At 47.1% G+C, this 20,225-nt stretch overlaps 1 protein-coding gene across 1 annotated transcript in view; it reads right to left on the reverse strand.

The window, feature by feature from the left end:
- Window positions 1-20,225, reverse strand: part of PIK3CA (phosphatidylinositol-4,5-bisphosphate 3-kinase catalytic subunit alpha) — a 1,010,697-nt gene that overhangs the window by 719,119 nt on the left and 271,353 nt on the right. The window contains exon 9 of the mRNA XM_069618695.1: window positions 13,248-13,372. Coding sequence (XP_069474796.1) covers window positions 13,248-13,372 — 125 coding nt within the window. The remainder of the gene's footprint in view (window positions 1-13,247; window positions 13,373-20,225) is intronic.

Here is a 20,225-nt window from a genome sequence, read left to right on the forward strand (position 1 = left end):
TATTTTACCTGAGAACGTTCTTTCGATGGGATGTTCATCCGACGTATTCCACATCTTTGACAGTAATGACCACAGCTGTGCTGCTTCGGAAAACATTTCTTCGACGTAGGCATCCTGCGTCGATGACGTCGATACGCTGTCCCTCAAGGGCCTCCGTCTATGGTCGACGTCAACGGATGTTATATCTAGGACGCACGACGCCCGTAGTCTCAGTTGTAGTTTTTTCCCAGAACGTGTGGCACCAATCCCCTGCCAGTATGACTACAGAAAGCCTTTCGGAACAGTAAGCTGCAATCGCATAAGAAATTCTGTAGAGGGGCAGGTAGGAGGGGTACGATGTGGAACACGTCGGATGAACATCCCATCGAAAGAACGTTATCAGGTAAGATAAGTAACTTGTTCTTCGAAAGGGATTGTGTCCTCCGACGCATTCCACATCTTTGACAGACTCCCAAAGCAGTACCAACTTATGGAGGTGGGAAAATAATTTACAATTTCATCAATTTAGAATGCCCAATCAAATTGCAGAATAGAGGACTGCCTTACCAAAGGCCAAATCTTGCCGATGGATAGAGTCCAAGTAATAATGTTTCACAAAAGTATGGACAGAGGCCCATGTGGCTGCTTTGCAAATATTGCGAATCAAAACACCCCTATGTAGGGCAGTGGAGGCAGCCATACCCCTAGTAGAATGAGCCCGTAAGCACCCGTATGGCACCCAGGACATCCGTGAGAGATAGAATCTCAAAGCTCTCCTAAGGTCCAACCTATGGAGCCTCTCCTCTTCCTTACCAGGATGTGGAGGAGGATAGAACGCCAGAAGAATTACCTAATGGCTCTGATGGAATTCCAACACAACCTTCGGAAGAAAGGAAGGCCGCACCCTAAGGACTACCCTGTCCTTATGGAACACAGTGAAGGGTGGTTTGGCAGAAAGTGCCTGCAACTAACTCACTCAGCATGCGGAAGTAACCGCAACTAAAAATACAGTTTTAAAGGTCGCAACGGACAAGAATGTAAGGGCTCAAACAGAGCTCCCATTAGGAACTTTAAAACCAAATTCAAATCCCATCCCGGCATCTGGAAAGGCGATGATGGAAACACATTAGTTAGCCCTTTTAGAAACTGAGATATCAAAAGGGATTTTAAAATAAGAACATTCCTCAGACGAGGGCTAAAATATGAACAGCGCCGCCAGGTAACCCTTAATGGTACCTACTTGCAGGCCCCTGTGGGCTAAAGAAAGCAAAAAAGACAAAGCCAAAAGGAATGGAACATTGGAAAGGATCCACATTCTGTACTCTGCACCAGTCGCAGAACTTTCTCCAATGGCAACGCTACAGAGTTTTCGTTGCAGGCCTTCTGGCTGAAAGCAACACCTCCATCACGTCCTCGGGGAGGTCCCAATCCTTGTACCTCAGCCTTTCAGATACCAAGCGTGAAGGCTGAGGGACTTGACCTCTAGATGGAGAACCCGACCCCCCCCTCCTGTGAGAGCAGATCGTCTCGGTAGGGAAGACGACGTGGACGGCAGATGGACATGTCGAGAAGGTCCGGGTACCACGCTCTCCTGGCCCATGCCAGAGCAATGAGGATCATCCGGGAACTGAACCTCTGCAACACCTGCGGAATGACTGGGACTGGAGGGAACACGTACAGTAGTGGGAAGGACCACTCCATTACGAACGCACCCCCTAAGGCTCCTTTTGGAGGAAATTCCCACAAACAGAATCTTTCGCACTTCCAGTTGACATAGGTGTCTAAGAGATCCACTTGCGGGGTTCCCCAAATGCCGAAGATCTCCAACAGAACTTCCTGAGCCAGCTCCCACTCGTGAGAGACCATGCTCTGCCTGCTCAGAGCACCCGCCGCCGCGTTTGTCTCCGGCCAGATGAACTGCTGAGATCGAAATGTCCTGTTGAATGGCCCAGAACCAGAGCTGCATCGCCTCCCTGCACAACGGTAGTGACCCTGCCCCCCCTCTTTTTGTTGAGGTAGTGCATGGCCACTGTATTGTCTGTCATAATAAGGACATTTTCCCCCGCAGACAGCGAAAAAGCCTTCAGGGCTCGCCTGACAGCCCGCAGCTCTAACAGATTTATGTGGAGTCTGGACTCCGACGGAGACCAACGGCCGCTGACTGTCAGCTCGTTGGCATGAGCTCCCCAACCCGTGAGGGATGCGTCCGTCACGATGGTTATCTCCTGCCACAGCTGCCAAAACAGAGCACCCTTCATCAGATTGCCTTCGACGGCCCACCACAGAAGATCCTGTGCGACCGAGGGCGAACTCTGAACGGGATCAGACATCCTGCCGGAGAACTGTGACCACTGCATCTTGAGGGCCCACTGCAGAGATCTCATCCGCAGCCTTGCCTCTGGCACCAGGAAAATGCAGGATGCCATGAGGCCGATCTCAAGAACTCGAACGCCATGAGACTCTGGGCACGTTGAAATTTGTCCACCATCTGCAGAATGTGATGAGCCCTCACCTGGGGAGGCGAACACAACCCCAGGGACGTGTCAAGCACTGCTCCGATGTACTGGAGCCGCTGGGTAGGTGTCAAATGGGATTTCTTTAAATTGGAGGGAGAAGCCCAGCTTGTGAAGGGAGTGGCAGGTGACTGACAGATGATCCAGGGCTTGCTTGGGAGAACGCGCCCTGATCAACCAATCGTCCAGGTAGGGGTAGAAGTGATTCCTCCCTTTCCTGAGATACACTGCCACCACCACCATCAGCTTGGTGATGACCCTCGGGCGGAGGTCAATCCGAACGCAGGACCCAAAACTGAAAATGCGAGTCGCCAACCGCAAACCTCAGGTACTTCCTGTGCTTTGGATGAATCGGCACATGAATGTAAGCATCCTTGAGGTCTAGAGACACCAACCAATATTGTAGTTGAAGGGCCTGGAGGACTTGAGAAAGAGTTACCATCGTGAACTTGTCCTTCCTGAGGAGCTTATTCAGCCCACGCAAGTCCATGATGGGTCTCAATCCCCCGTCTTTTATCGGGATCAAAAAATGAGGGGAATACCATTCCTTGTTCCTCTCCGCTACAGGCACCAGTTCTATGGCGCCTTTCTCCAGCAGGGAGAGGATTTCCTGAGCAAGGAGCGGATCCGGACGTTTCAAAGAGAGCTTCCCCGGCGGATTGTTGCGAGGCCTCTGTAGGAAGGGGAGACAGTAGCCGTGGGTTATGATCTCCAGACCCACACATCTGAAGCAATGGCACGCCATTCTCCAAAATGCTGAACCAGTCTGCCCCCAACCGGCGAACCATGGGACATGGCCTCATGACTGAGCAGACGCAGCAGCGGCAGTGCCTGATGGCAAAGAGGCAACTGCCCGAGCAGCTTTGGCAACTCGAGTACCTTGCTTTCCCACCTCTGGTACTCCTACGGTGGCCCCTTTGACTGGCAACTCCTCTCGATCTACCAAAGGAAGAGTAGTACCGAAAGGAACCTCCGCTCAAAGACTTTGCTGCAGCTTTGGAGGTCTGCAACCTCTCAAGGCTCTCGTCAGCCTTGCTGCCAAAAAGATGGACACCATCAAAGGGCATGTTGAGAAGCCGGGATTGCACATTAGGAGCAAACCGCGACTTCCGCAACCACGCACATCTGCGTATCACGGTGCTCGCAGCCATGGACCGGCTAACACAGTCTGACATGTCCAAAGCCGACTGAACGGATTCACATGGCATCCTTGCAGTCTTGCACAAGGGCTAGAAAACCATCCCGTTCCTCCCCTTCGGAAATATGCTCAGCCACCGACGATACACAATGCCACATAGTGTGAGTGAATCTTGCCAGGGCACAAAGGAGTTGGCTGCCTTTAAAGCCATACCCCCAGAAGAAAATACCTTCTTTGCCCACCCATCAAAACGCTTGTGGTCCCTATCCGGAGGGATGGTAGGGTACGCAACCTGCTTTGCTGGGTCCGTAGCCGCCAGCACCACCAAACTCTCTGGAGGAGGGTGCGTTGACAAGTAGCAGGGTTCACCACCGGCTGGGCGGTATTTTTTCAGAAGCGACTTATTCACTGCCGGGAGACTCTCCAGAGCAGTCCAAGCCGCTGCCACCCTTCTTTGCAACGCCATATGAAATAGCAACACCGGGTCAGTGGGTGGACCTTGGTCCAGGATGTCTGTCAGATCATCCTGAAGAAAATCCACAGATGGAGCAGACCACCCTAAGTACTCAGTCACCCTCGACATGAGGCGCCTATACGAGGAGTCAGCATGCGTACCAGGTTCAGGCCTGCCAAACAACCTCCGGAGAGGTATCAAGACCACTGGCGTCATGTAAGGATTGACAAAGGTCTTCCATTTGGCTATGACCAGACAACAGGTCATCAGGAACCTCTGGAGGCACAACCCATTCCTCATCAGACCCTTCCTCCACCTCAGAAATATAGTCCAAGGGTTGGAACAAACCCACGCTGGGAGGAGGAACAGAGTAGGGCTCAAAAACAGTCCCCACAGACTTGCTGAGAGCCTTTCTCTGAGCTTCCATAGCCCTCCGGGTCACCTCCGATACATTTTCCTCAAAAGGAGTCTATGGAATCGGCATCGACCGAGGCGCTGACGGCTTCGACAAATGCTTCGAAGCCAGAGCCCCAAGCATGTCCTTCGACGGCTGCGGTGTCGACAACTTCTTCTAAGCCGAAGCCTCGAGAGAGTCGCTCGAAGGACATGGCACCAACGGCGTCGATGCCTTCTTAGAAGGCCTTACAGGCTCCGACGGTCTCGACGGCGTCGAGGACCGGGACCTGGACCTGGGATGGCTACGGCGATCAACCTTGTTCGATTGGGACCTCGACGGCTCCCGATAATCGCGCCGACCGCCCGAGCCCGAAGGCGTCCGAGTGGTGGCTCTAGTTCTTTCCTTGCCGGCTTCTCTCGAAGGCACAGACAGATCGGTGCTTTGAGATTCCAAAATCGCCATCTGCTGGCAGAATGCATCCCATACGGCCGGCGACGAATGTTTAGTGGGACAAGTTACCCGCCGACTGGCGTAGTCCTCCGATGAGGACGGGGAAGGCGACCAGTGACGGGGCTTCCGTGAATGCCTAGAAGAGGCAGAGGAATGGCGGGACCCACTTCGAGACCAAGACCCCCTGGATTTCGCCGACGCAGAGAGTCGCCCCTCGAATAGTTGGTCGAAAGACCAGCAGATTTCGACTTACGGGTTTTAGAAACCCTACCTACCAACAACAACTTCTGCTCCCGCAAGGCCTTCGATGTCAGGGACTGGCAGTCATCGCAATCGTCGGGGGCGTGGCTTTCACCAAGGCACCAAAGGCAAAGGTTGGGCGGGTCCGTGATGGACATTTTGGAACTGCAGTCCCGACACTTTTTGAAGCCTGACTTCAGGGTAGAAGACAAAGACATCATGAATCAAGTTAGAAGAACCGAGGCGCGCCGAGATTCCGAAGCGAACATGTTCATGGAAAAAACGGAACGGAGGCTACGGGCTTCGTGCGTCCTAAATATAACATCCGGTGACGTTGACCATTGACGGAGGCCCTCGAGGGACAGCGTATCAACATCATCGTCACAGGACGCCTATGCCGAAAAAGTTTTCCGAAGCAGCACAGCTGTGGTCATTACTGTCAAAGATGTGGAATATGTCGGAGGACACAATCGCTTGGAAGTTACAATTCCCAAAGTCAGAACTTTGTAGGGAGTGAGGAGCCTTTCAAAGTAGCAGAACAAGTGTCGACAAAGCCAACAAGTAGGTCCATGTGTTCCAGAGAAGTAAAAACAGAGCAAGCAAAGTTCTATAGGGGTTCTCCCCCAATCCCACCACCTCAGGGGAAGGCCAGGGGGTGAGAAGGTGCATTGGTTACGACACCACAGATAACGACCAGGCAAAGAAGAGTTAGAAACCATACCGGATGGGGGTTGTAGGGTTCAGCAAGTAGAAACATTTACTATTCCAATTTCTTCAAAAACAACCCCAAAGGTTTCTGAATCCGCTGGGCCCACTTTCTACTGGTGTTTGTTCAGTTGGAGAAGGTCTAGTGGGTCACTGGTGCAGAGGCCACTTTCGGCACCTGGATTAGTTCCAGCTAGTCAGTGGTTCTGTGCTCTTGTGAGACAGTTTCTGTGACTGGACAACCCCGGTATGACAAGAAGACCACCATGAGGCGGATGCCCTGAGAGGACCCTAAGACACGAAGAAGCCCAGGAGGGATCTGGTTAGTCCACAAGATGGTCCTGGGACACTTCATATGTCTTCCAGAAGACAGGTTCCTAGAGCATGGGTCTGGACTGGTTCTTCTCAATGGCCGAAAACATAAAATACCAATGAAGGCCTTCAGGAAATAAGAATCAAGCATTGACAATGGCAACAGTTTGGGCTTTTTTTGCAGGCATGGCAAAGGCACTTTCCGGGCACTGCCGTAGTGGTATTAAATGGCCATTGATGGTAGCAGGTTCAAAATGAGGAGTACCTGGGCATATACATAGCAGTGCCTGGCAAATGCCCAATACTTCGACACACAACAAAACTGTTGGCTTTGCCAATGCATGTTTTAACAGGACTTCAGCAGACCTGGTTAAGATATTTTTATTACACCAGCAGCGCTTTTACAGAACCAATTCAGTCATTAACTCTCAGAAGACTGCCTTGAAAAAACAATGGCAGGCATTTAGATTTCCTGCTTCTGTAGAGTCAGAGTCATCTGGATGCCCGCAAGGTTTGGCTGAAAGCACACTTCCAAAGACAATGCACTCCATGATGGTCAGGGGCCCCCGGGCATGGGGATTCTGCAGCCTTGTAAAGTCAGACCAAATCTGCAGTTACGCCAAAATGAAGCTGGTCTCAAGGCTAGTTGATCCCACCAGCTCAAGGGACGAAGTCATCCCGTACGGGTCTTCCCAGTCGAAATGAAAACTGGGTCAGCATAGCTGCAGGACTTGACCGGGCACTTTGCGGTCCAGGAGGATGCTGCTGGTGTCGCTTCATGTCTTCTTCATTGGATGTTGTCGTCCAGTGGTCGACTCTGCCTCTAGTCCCAAAACCCTTGCCTTTTAAGAAAGTTCCCATTCATTCACAGCCCTAGGCTGTCAATTACCCAGCAGGGTGGCTGTCCTCCTGGACAGCCAGCCGGCGAATCAGTACTGGTTTAACTCAGGCATACCTAGGGACAACTAAAGACAAAGGACAGGGCGGTTTTGCGAACCTCCCTTACTTCCTGCCTTTCCCTTTCCAGACACAATGGAACCTGAGCCCCCCCCGCTCAAGGCCTAGCCAACTTTGTAAGTAAATTTCCGCAATTTACTGAGGATTTGGCCATCACTTACTCTAACCTGGTAGTTATGGGGGATTTTAATACTCACCCCAAAGATCTGACTGACTTGTATGCCAATAATCTGTTAGCAAGTCTAGAAGACCTCCCTTCGTCACTGCAGAATGATCTCCCTACCCATTACGGTGGTAACACGCTTGATCTCGTTTTCTCAGAGAAAGCACCAACGGCCACTTTCAGCCCCCTTCCGGTGATATGGTCTGACCATGCTCTCTTACCTCATATTATTGCCCTGCACGTTTCTATTCATAAACCTTCCAATTGCTTACAGACCCGACGCTTCTAGAATAGGATAGTCCTTACTGGCAGACCGTTTAGTTGCCAGTACTAACCATTTTACAGCAGTTGATGATTTGGAGCATTGTAGCGCCTTAATCAATGCTCTTACAGATGTAGCAGATTTCTTTGCTCCTAATGAGACACGGTTTGGACATCGCAAACCCTCGCCCCTTGGTTTATCCCCAGTCTCCGAGCCTGTAAACAAAGCCGTCACCGCCTTGAACGCAGGTGGCACTCCAATTATGATCAAGAGGCTAGAGATGTGTACAAATTGGAAGTGACTCAATACCATACAGCAATGCCAGCATCCAAATCCCTGTCCTATGCCAACCATATCACATCTGCAGCTTGTTCTGCATGTGAACTATTTAAAGTTACAAAATAACTTTAGTCTACCCTCTTCTGGAGGCGATGCCTCTCGTCCTCAAACAATGCGACACCATTAGCACCTTTTTTACTGAGAAGATCGGTCTGATTTGTCAGTCAATTGCTAATGACAGCCCGATTTATGCTAACCCTGATCATAATGCTGAGGTTCTTAATACATGTTGCATGGAAGCTTTTCAATTGGAGTCCATTGAGGATGCTATGGTATTTAAGGCTTTGAGTAAGCTTACATCAGCATCTCCTATTGATGCAGGGCCCATGCACATTCTCCAGGCCCTCCCTTTAAGTGCCATGTCTTTATTTACAGCGGCTCTGCGCTACTCATTTTCATCAGGAGTGATCCCCACTCTGCTGAAACATGTGCCGGCTGGCCCCCTTTTGAAAAAAGCAAACCTCAATCCAACAGAGGTGACAAACTATCACCCTATATCTCTGCCGCCACTGCTTATGAAAGTTATTATAACCCCTAGTGTGTCCCGTTTTTTGAGTTTTTTGCATTAATTTCAAAATCTGGTTTCAGACCTTTGATGGGCACAAAGTCTGTTCCGATTTCATTCCTGGATGACTTAGCCATGGCTCCAGGGCGGAAAAGGGGAGGGGATGATGGGGAGGGGGGGTTTGGGGTGCTGATTCTCCTAGTCCTCTCTGCAGCTTTCGATACAGTGGACCATGACTCTTCTGAGCCACCTAGACCAGGCAGGGATTTTCGGTTTCCCGCTGGCTTAGTTTGCGTCTTTTCTTGCAGAGTGATCTCAGACCATCTCTTTTCGTTCCTGCTGTTCCGCGCCTTACGCACTTTCCTGTGGGTTGCCACAGGGTCCTGCACTTTTGCCTGTCCTATTTAACCTCTACTTGCGTCCCTCTGGCAGACCCGATTTTTAGACATGTGGTCCTTTTCTACACATATGCAGATGACACAACTTGAGTTTCCTCTGGACACATCTTTAACAGAGCAGCCACATAAACTCAGACTGCCTCTCAGCTATCGGGTGCTGGATGTCACGCAACTGGCTCTACCTGAATGGCTTGAAGACCAAGGTTTTGGTAGTTGGCTCTCAGACACTTGGAGCCAGCTGGAATGATGAATATTGGCCAGACTCTCTCTGCCCCTAGTACATCGGTTAAAAGCCTGGGTGTGGAACTTCTTTCATCAGGGTCGAGAGAAGCACAGATCGCTGCAGTCTGCAATGTTAGTTTTTCTAAGCTCAAAGTGCTCAAGAAAGTACTTCCCTTTCTTACCGCAGACTGTTGAGTTAAGGTGGTCACCTCGTCATTTATGGGATCTATCGATTACTGAAATGGGATCTATTTAGGCCAGTCAGTCTTTCTAATCCATCGCCAGCGGGCTTTTCAAAATTCTGCAGCACGACTGGCCTTAGCGGCGTACCCTCTGCTCCTCTGTTTACAGAAGCTTCATTGGCTTCCTGTCAAAACTCGTATCGGGTTTAAGATTTTATGTATTACTCATTGAGCAATTCATAGTATGGGTGCTGTTGTATGGGTGCTGTCCATCTCCAAGCCAAACTTAAGCGATACTTGTCCACTAGGTGCTTGCGTTCACAGAGTCCCAACTCCTGTTGAAATTCTTTTGCTTTCAGAAAGCTGGGGTGGGGGTTGGGTTTAGTCATAGTATGTTCTAGTCCTCACTCTTTGGAATGCCTTGCCTTTTTCTTTACAGGCAAGCACATGGTATCTGCAGTTCTGAACCGCTCTAAAAACACACCTCTTAAGCAGACAGTCTTTTTTTGCTCACGTTGGTTTCTCCTACCGCCTAGATGCCCCTGGGCCTTAGTTCACACTTTACATTACTGGGGTGCCAGCGTATGTGTGTCACTTCGTAGAAGTAATGGAAACTGAAGGGAACCAAAGGGGGAGTCAGAAAACAACGGTGAACCTAATGAAAGCAAGTGGCTTACCGGATGGCCTAAGAAACAAAACGCATCTTGAAAACGCAATGAGAAGTAAACAGCAAAGTCATGAAAGAATGAAAGAAGGGAAAGTAATAATGCAGACAGCCACTAATAGTTTATCAAACCCCAACCTCAAAAGGAAGAGTAATTTGTGTAATAAAGTCCTGGCAGGAAAGTATTACCAGGTGAAGACAAATATAGATAACAATTCTAAAGCACTTTAAGGAAGGCCATGGCAAAGTATAGTCCTTAGGAAGAGATATACCCTTAGGATTTGCTAATGTTAAAGAGGAAAAGCAAGCCTAGGGAAGGGATTTGATGCCCCAAGAAAAGGTAATAACCCATGGGGAGAAGGTAATCATTTTGGAACTTGATTATTCTTCTTGAATTGGTGAGATTGATCAAAGGAAACTGGGAAAGGAAGCGGTTCACTGGAACTGAATTCTTGTCATTGGAATCCTTTTTGTTGGATTTTAACTTTTGTGTTGAATTCAACATTTCAGCACATGTGAAAATCAAGAGACTGGATCCTTTTTACATTGTGGAGTTTATTTAGGGTGTGAGGGCCAGAATAGGATTACGGACAAAGGACATACTTCTGTTTGGATATTGACACTGGGACAGACCCATTCGTTTTCAGTTGAGGTAGGGAAATTCCTCCTAGAATAGGGATAGTGAGTTATTTTCCAACCCCAGTTTCTTTAAAATAAAGGTTTGTAACTACAAACAGGTCTCCTCTGTGTCAGTGTCTCATTACTGGCTCCTCACACAGCCTTGTGAATATCTTGGCAATTCAAAGTTTCTGTGGAGTAGATTAAATGGCGTCTGTTTGAACCACACATTTCATGACACACTGCAGGGGTCTTATGCGCTATTCTAGAATTCATGTCCCATACCCCTAGCTTGCTTCGCATGAGGTTCTCTGCACACTCTAGAGAGCAATGCTTGATATATTTGTGGCACCATTTACGATCCCTCCGATATACCTAGTATGTTTTGATTGCAAAACCCATTAGGAAAACTAAGGATGAATGGTTCTATATCCGGGAACATGTTTTGTGTAGTCAATCATGAGGTGTTTGTTCGTCAAATGTGAATAGCTAGTCTCCCAATCCCATTGGAGCGCCCGTCTCTGAATATCTTCAATAGAACTGAAATCCCATTATAATGGATCAAAACCGATAGTCGAAGAGGATTCAAAATTATTCATACAAACAGATGGTGTAACAGTTGGTTCTACATACGGATCCCGATTACCTATACAAGGATCTACCTCAGCAAATAATTTCATATATAAAGTTGGTCTTCTTAACATGGCCAAACACAAAGATGTTGAGCCCAATTCATATCTTACCATTTGGGCAGGTAGACTTTTAAGAAGGATTATAATCACAATAAAATACAGACAACTACAAATTGAACAATTCCCCTACAAATCTGACAGCAACCTTAGCAGCAGCAGGAGAAGAATCAAAGTTAATAACAGAAGCGGGATGATCTCTGGTAGTAGGTCAACGTCAGCAGTTCAGCCCTGACAAAGAAGGGGGAACCCAGGTGAGTAAGAAAATGTGTTCTGCCCAGGCAAAGGAATGTGTGAAAAAGAGCCTAAATCTGAAGCAAAGAATTGTGGGAAAGGCAGAGGAGACCGACAAGATGAAGAATGTCAGGAAGATGGGGCTGGCATGCATATTAATCTGGTGTCAATTCCACGCATGTGCGCACGACCCCCTGCTTCCCAGCCTAACTAGGAATCCCTTGTGAGCCTGGGAGTTAACCTCGCCTCCCCATACTCACGCATAGCTGCTGGAGTTGCCAGTGCGGTGGTACAGGCCAGGTCTCTCCCAGTAGGGGCTCTGGAAGACGCCTCTGCAGCCTCCTTAGCCCCAACAGACAGGAGACTGGAACTCTGGTTTCCTGCATGACAGCACACAGCACTATAATTAAAATGTGTGGAAAAATATCATAGCTCTTTTGATAAAAAAACATTTGCTACTCTGAAAGACCGGAGTGCGCCTGAATCATCTGATGAAATACATTTGTTTTCATCTGATGTGGGACACATCCTGATCAAAGTAATTGCAATGCAAACTCAATCCAAGTTTAGTTTGAGAACTGCATCGGGGTGTTAAACCCTTTTACACAACTTCAACATTTTTGGCATTGTACAATAGGATACAAAAAAAGCATGTACATGTTTCAGGGGTTTTCCATGTACACATTCATGCTCATATGTGGATGGTAAAATACACTGGTGCATATGTGGGTATGGCTGGCCATTATCAACTATTATTTTTTCCAAATGCTTTATCCTCTTAATGGGACATCAATCGTTATCCAGGGGTCCATTTGAACCCTTCAGTATGTATCCCCATAATTGATAGCTACTTATCTATAGTGTTATCCATGTACCGTATTGTATAGTGGCCAGACTGTAAACAAAGAAAATGGGCAGATCAGTGATACACAACAGTAGCCTTGAATGTTCAGCTACCATGGGTATGAAATCCAAATGGGGCCAGGACACCACTGGATGCATCGAATATAAGTCAGACTGTTCAAGCATTCAAATATAAACTCCACATTGATTTTAGAAGGTTGCATCACAGGTCTGGGGAAGTCTGCTGCCAGTGCCGAAAGGACTTCACTACATTGACTCTTAAACATGCTCCTATCACAGTGCAGTAAACTGGTGTTATGTGCTGCAACCACTTGGATTTTTGACATTGTGAGAATAACTCCACAGGGGAGGCATATTGGGCCATCGGTAAAAGCAGTCTGGCAGAAGCACACGATGTATACTGGTAGAATGATTTGGATTTAGGAGCCGTAATGAAAGTCGAAGTCCCCATTAAGAGTTTCTGGCAGCTTCCATATGGAGAACTACATAAACATTTAATTAGACGTTAACCCTTTGCATTGTTAGCCTACAGTTGGACAGGTTCATGCAGCTTTCAAAGCCACCTCCTCTGCCAGTACTGGTTCTGGTTTTGCAGCAAGCACAGAGGTTCACAACTTTAGTGCCAGTAGGTTGAAAGGGCCCCGAGTGCATTCTCTTGACTTTTGCCGTCTGGGGTCAAAGACCAATGCCAGAGATCTAATGAGTCTTTTGCATTAAGGTTGCCATACACTAGTGGAAATTCCCAACTCCCCAGCCCAAAGTTTTACCTTTATAGATACATGCAATTTAGATTTGTCAGCTGTACATAGTATTCCTCACCAATTAGAGTCAATACAAAGGAGGAAGTTAACTGCATCCCAAATGAAAGATGGGGTCCGAAGTGCCTGAAGTGGCCACAAGTAGGTACGTAGCGCACAACAAAAGAACTGAATAACCACATGCATCTGTAAACTTTGCAATACCTGTGGCTCCAGAGGATGTCTTTCTCCTGCTCAGTGATTTCAGACAGAGGGTCACGATTACAAATAGCACGGAGCTGTTCTTGGTCACTTTCGCACAATTCAAGGTCTCTGGCAAAGCGATTACTCTACGGAACAACAAAAATGACAAAATCAGTTTTGAACAAGAATACAACAACCGAAAATAAAAAACACAGCATACCTACCGCAACAAGAACCACCAGAAGTTAAAAACACTAAAAATAAATTGAAGTAACTGCACACTTTGGTGATCGAAAACCGGAAAAAAAGACCAAGTAAAGTGCAAATACTACCCGTAAATTTGGTTAAGATTAGCTGTCCACGGTAATGGTTTTTGCAGAGGCTAATGCAATAAAACATTGAGCTCAAATATGGAGAAAATGTGGCAGACAAAAGTAGGACCTCCCATCTTACTCATCAATATAATATAAACAGTAAAAGAGCTATGGAGTTCAATTATATTTTGCAAGTAGTGTGCCTGTTTATATAAATTGTTCTTTCACATGTTAAACAGATTCATGGGTAGGCCTTTTGTGTAAAGACACCTGATCACAAAGCAAACCTTTTTGATGTATGTAATCGGAACAGCAAAAACCTTAGCGCAATCCATAATGACCAGATCGGAATACATTGCATGTCCCGACAATCTCCCCCTCCCACTGAAAACAACCTCAGTGTGCAATGTAGGTTTATAGAATGTGCCTCCTTCATGCTGCTTTTTTGGGGGTAGATGGTGAAGGGGATAGAAGGAGAAACAAACTAAATAAAGATTTGTCTGCACAGCCTTAAAGGAACATTAACCATTTGATCCAGTCAATTCTTTTTCCCACAGGCGATTGGTGGACCTTTTTGATCTGCACACCATGGTGTAGGTGGTGTTAAGAGAGTTTTCCTAAAGTCCTACTGGCAGTATGTAGTAAGTTGATCCCCCAACTCTTAGTATCAGTCTGTACTAGTTCAAGACCTTGTTAGTGTGGCGGAGCAGTCTGGCTCATCTTAAAGAGGAAGATGTGAGCTGTAGGCAAGTACTCTAAATCTCAGCTAGACAGACACAACAAAGAAGCACTTGCGCATATATTTATATAAAGATATATTTTTATTATATTTATACCAGAATCACTTTAAATACATCAGAAATGTATGGTACAACACTTAGGACTACTAGATAATACACTTCAAAGGGCCCTTTCACTTTTGTGTTTGTTCGCGGTTACATATGTAGCAAGGTTAGAAAGGGAAAAGACAAGGTTATCGGATTATCGGTAATTGCGCACTCATGCATTTTTCAACAGGTCATACGGTAATGCATTTAGTCTGAAAACACAGTAAAATAAGTGATTAGTGCAACATGAGCTTAGTTCAAGGTTCTAGAGAAGGTTTCTTCGCCTGGCAAGTCTTTTAAAGTCCAAAAACACAACCCTAGCTAAAGGCAGTTTGGGGAGGGCTTGAATTCTTGACAAACCATGAATAATGAGTTCCTGCGGATTTCTTCCAGTGTCTAAAGGCATTGAAGCAGCCAGTTAGCAACTAACAAAGGAGACTTAAAAACGAACTTGAGAAGGGGACACAAGCAACGGCTTGGGTCAGAAGTAAGACTGTTGCCCTGGACACCGCTACGTGCACTCAAATGCTCTGGACCGACTTCTTGGAATCAGGTAAGCAATACTTTTTTCCCCCCACAGTACCTTTGGTATGAAGAAAGTGTTTTTGTTGGCTCCTCCGTGATGTGGCAGCTCTGGACCCGACCTCCAAATGTTTTGGTCTGGTGACGAAAGGTAGGACAACGGATGGTGTGTCTGAGCAGCAGTCTCGAGGGAGGACCTGTAACAACTTTCTGCAACTTCTTGGTTCACTCTGCACTTTTGGCACCTTTTCAGCAGCACCAACAAAGGAGACGGATCTGCCAGTCAATCTTTTTTGCTTCCTGCAGTCACACACTCTTGTGAGGGGGTCTGGGAGAGTTGGATCAGATCTCTGGAGTGTCCCAACGGTTTCCGCAAAGATTTGGACCGATTCAGCCTTTCCACGGCGATGCACTCGAAATGGGCGACAGGTCTCCTGGTATTGGGGTTACGAAGTTCTGGCAGCTCTCAGGACCCCGGGAGATGGCTTGTTTCAAAGTTCGTCTTGGGACTGGCTGTCCCCATCAGTTAAACTGAAGAAGTCATCCTCTTCGGAGCTCCTGTCGCATAGAAAACGGGGTGAGGAAGTATTGGTCGCTTCACGGTCTTGCAAGGGGTCTGCAGGCGTCTCTGGTCGTCGTTGGGTAAGGTATTCATAGAAATGGTAAATCTCATTGACCCGAGTCAACCCCAGAACTTTTTGCTTTTATACCTCTGGGAGTGGGAACCTTTTCCACACCCACAGAATCTTTTACTCTTGTTATGTGTGTAATTTTTTAGACTCTCCATAGCATTTTTTTTAAAGTTATCCTCTTTAACAACTTTTTGGCAATAAGTGCCTGGTGTTGCTAGGTTGCCCTAGGTGCTCCTTTTTTAACTTTCTCTGGCTAACCTTGAGAGAACTACAGTTTCCAAGGGTAGAAAGGATCTTTGGATCCCTTTTACATTTTGTTAGGTGAAACCAGCAACACGCCACCTTATGTGGAGTGCTGGGGAGATCCAATGTATCCCCTTTCACACTAAAACTGTAACAATTCTGTTACAGAGACATGCTTACCTTCAATGGCTGGTGGCAGTGATACCTTGTATTAATTTGGTGCACCTTTACCGCAGGCTTTGTTCACAGCTGCAGTAAAGGCACCCAACGGTGCTCATTTTACCAAAATGGCCCTGTCTTTTTTTCACCATTTTAGTGTTTCTTGTCCTTTCTTGTTCGTTCCCTCCCCCCCACCGACATCCAGGGCAGGAAATTCCTGTGTGTGATTTTTATCTTCGGCGGGAGTCCACTGGACTCCCCGCCCAGGCTCCAGTCTGTCTGTGAATAGACAATGGCCTATAGTGGCATAACCTGCATGGACATATTTATATTGTAATATTACTGTGATTATTGGGAAAGGCATCATGGGGGTGCTTCAATGGCCACTATTGCCACAGCCAACATTGACACATTTTTATCTAGTTACATGTGCAGTATTGAGGTATTATGTGAAAAGACAATTTGAGTTTTATTAGATAAGGATATTACCCTAAATTAACACAGCTAAGATGTGGCAACAACATTATGGGCCAATCCAGCAAAAGTATTCTTACATGGGAGTACTAACATATGTGGGAATACTGCCAAATATGAGTCCGATCAGTGTGAACTTTTCTTCTTACAGTGGCATTACTGGCATTATGGGCAATACTGACATGAGCGTGTTCTTATTTCTGGAATACTGGCGTATATTGAAACATGGAGATTGAGTGTCTTTTGACACTAGCAGAATACTGGGCTATATGGTGTGCACAAGGATCCAGAAATGCACTGAACAATACTCATGTACTGTTGGTAACCTAGCATTCAATGTTTGTATTGTGTTCATGTGATACCCCGCACAACCAACAGTATGTTTTATAGGTATTTACCCATCATTTCAAAAAAGCTCTGCCATAAAATGCACAATTGTAAACTTTTATTTAAAAAAATAAAATCTAAGGGGGTGGGGGTTATCCCTCCGATCTCCCATTGCTTGGTTTTGGAAGACCTCACAATGGTTGGTTGCTCACACACATCCATGAGAAATATTTATTCCCCTCCAATGAATAAATTCATTCACCTGCAGACTCATGTGCTATCATGGATGCTACAGCCAAAGCGTGTGCTTGGACATGGGCTTTATCCATTAACCAGCCCACTTTCTTAGTGGGCTAACATGTGCTCACTATCCATCTCCCCTGCTTTCCCCTGTGTTTCCATTTCTTTCTAGATCTGGACTTAATGCAACTAAATGAATCAAAATGCATACGTCTGCTCTCTTACTCTGCCCTTGCTCCCGACCCATATTAACTCAAGCACTGTGACTGTCATTGAGACGGAAAGGGGGATATTTATAAAGCGTCCATTGGATTCTCCAAGACAGCCACCTTTTTGTAGTTGTATTTGTTTTTGAAAAACAAGTTTGTATTTCCAGCTTGCATCGGTTTGCCACAAACAAATTGGGTAATAGTGGTGATAAAGCATGCTTCGAAAGGCCATACTGGCAATAAAGAGCTCTGTGCAGCACCTGCCAAAAGCCCTTACTGCATTTGAGCCTTCATTCAGGTGGTGGGCCCATTCCTGGTTGGGACACACTGGCTAGTAATGCTTTATTATGCCACCACTTTCTGCCTCACTTGAACAATACAAACAGAAATATGAGCTAGAACATAGATTGGATCAGCATAGGTACAAATATTTTAGGACCCTTTCCAGAATGTTTATGGTGGCCCACCCAGAGTTGTGGAATTCTGGGCATTATTAGCTGTTGGTTGCCCAGAATGATACTCTCTTGGGTGGCTTTCTCCAAAGTTCGTTCCATTCCCTCTGTGACTGTGTATTCTGTTTGTCCCCTCCAATTGCATAATCCTGGCTCCCAACTCCTCTTTAATCCTTGCATACAGCTCTCATTCTCTCCCCTGCTCCCTTCCCCCCACATTCTGCCTGAACTGTTCTCTTTCCCATTAACAAGCTCTTGGGCTATATGATCTCTGCGCTGTTACTGACACCATTTCACACTGCCTGCTTTTAACCCAAACCCAAATGACTCTAGTCTTCTTGACCCACTGCCACTGCCTCTCTCTTTACATACACCATTCAAGAGGTGGGGAGGGGGAGAGCTCAACCTACTCTTTACTGTGCCGTGCTTTCTGGTCTAATGCTGTTGGATTACCCTCGTCATGCTGTCATACGTAGGCTCCTCTTCTTGCAGAATCCCAGCGCTCCCAGTTGCCATGGCAACGCTGCACATGTGCAACCCTTGGGCTCATTAAAACCACTTTTGTTTCTTTTTGGGCCAAACACAACCACTTGAACAGTACTTTGACACGCTTGGGAAGAAGCAATGGCAACCATTATGTGGCGTTAGTTACCGGCCCATTTACACGCAAGCCACACATGGGGCCATTTTACCCACTCCTTCTGCCGCCAGGGAGCGGGCACCACCTGCCAAAACTTTCCCCAGGGAATCACAGCCTCTACAGGCAGGGGGGAGACCCGAGAAAACTTCCTGAACCCGGTTGCTATGTAATGGGATGGAGACGCACGTAACAACCAGTATAGCAGTAGGGCACCATACAGCAGGGCGAACAACATTAACTGTCCGGCTTCTGGCCTGATGGATCGTGTCATTTTACCATGCAAAGTCCCCAAGGTGTCCCCTGTCCCCCCCAGATTTTATGGGTCTCCTACACCCCTGGGTAGCACTTTGAATTGGTAGTGCTAGTTCGCTAACTTGAAACGCAAGAATCTTCTGTGCGCTGGGAACACATATGAAAATGGGCATCTTTCATATCCAGTGCTGCCATGTAATGCCTTTTTTAGCAGAGGGATTACCTCTTGTAGCGTAGTCATGCAGAACTTTTGTGGCTTGACATATTTGTTTGCAAGGCCTTGTTCTAATACTGGGCGCATTATTAGATCTTTCTTTGGCACAAGGAATTAAGTTGAATAAATACTCTTGTTTACCTGGTTGGCCAATTTCTATGGCGTCCTTTTGGAACAGCGTGGCGATTTCCTTGAGGAGGATGTGCTGGGGTTCTCTGGAGCTGGTTTTCTGGCGTGGGGGGTGGTTCCGGGTTCGCTCGAGGAGCTCTATACAATATCTGCCCGCTACAGTGGACAGCACCCATCTGTCTGAGGCGATTCCCTCCCATGCTTGGGTGAAGCAAGAAATGCACCCTCCTACTGGAGAGGCATAGGTGGGCACCTGAAGCGGGGTGTCACCGTTTCTGAGGAGGGACTCCTACCCCAACCGCGTGATCTGCGCGGTCCTCTCTGGTACTTCTGAGAGGCTTGGCCTTGATTGTTCCCCCATGCTGTTCCCCGGGTTTGGCTATAGCTGGAACCTCTTTGGGAAAATTGTCTGTGATCATCAACGTAAATTGCTGTATCCCCTCTGGCCAGGAGGTTTGTTGGTCAATTGACCCCAATGATTTCAGTGTATCATATACTTCCTTGGCTGTTTTTCAGGCATCTGACGGCCTTGCCAAAGAGTACATTGGGTTCAATGGGCATGCTAATGAGAGTGGCCTGTATCTCTGGCTTAAACCAGATTGGCGTAACCAAGCGTGACGCTTAATAATGGTCCCTTCAGCTATAATTCTGCCGGCGTTGTCTGCGTCGTCAAGACTGTTTTTTAGCAAGCAGCTTGAAACTGCCCTTTCTTTTGAAGCCACCAGTGCTAATTGAGACTTCAGGGGTTCCGGGGCTGAGGAGAGTAAAGCGGAGACCTCATCCCAATTATGGCAGTTGAAACTAGCTAATAAAGTAGAATTATTAGCTATTCTGGTCCGGGATGCAGAGGAAAAGGCAACCTTCCTGCCCATTGTGTATAGCCTTTTACTTTCCTTGTCAGGAGGAGCCTCAGAGGAGGCTAGGGGAGTACCTGCTCTCTTCCTTGTAGTAGCAACAAGTGAATCAGGCATTAGCTGACCCCTGATGTACAGAGGGTCAGATGGGGCAGGTCTGAAAAGTTTTTCTATGCCGGGGTTCAACGCTCGCGTTTGATCTGGTGTTTCTAGCGAGGGTTGTACCTTTCGCTGGACAGACTTTAGTAGGGGAATACATTGAGACACAGCCTCCTTATCTCCCCAGATTTCGTCAACGAAATCCTTATCCTGCGGATCTTCTTAAGTAGATATTTGGAAGTGCTCGGCTGTTTCAATGAGTACTTTGTTTAGAATAAGCTGATTATCTATGGGTGAGTCTACAACAGGGGGGTCCTCATCAACTGGGGAGTCGATGTTGTACATGTCCGTATCTGGATCACCCTCATCGTCCTCATTATCCCCATAAGGGTCTGCAGCCTCTTGACTATAG

This window comes from Ambystoma mexicanum, chromosome 10, assembly GCF_040938575.1.
Source record: "Ambystoma mexicanum isolate Mex_15411 chromosome 10, UKY_AmexF1_1, whole genome shotgun sequence".
Classification (NCBI taxonomy): domain Eukaryota; kingdom Metazoa; phylum Chordata; class Amphibia; order Caudata; family Ambystomatidae; genus Ambystoma; species Ambystoma mexicanum.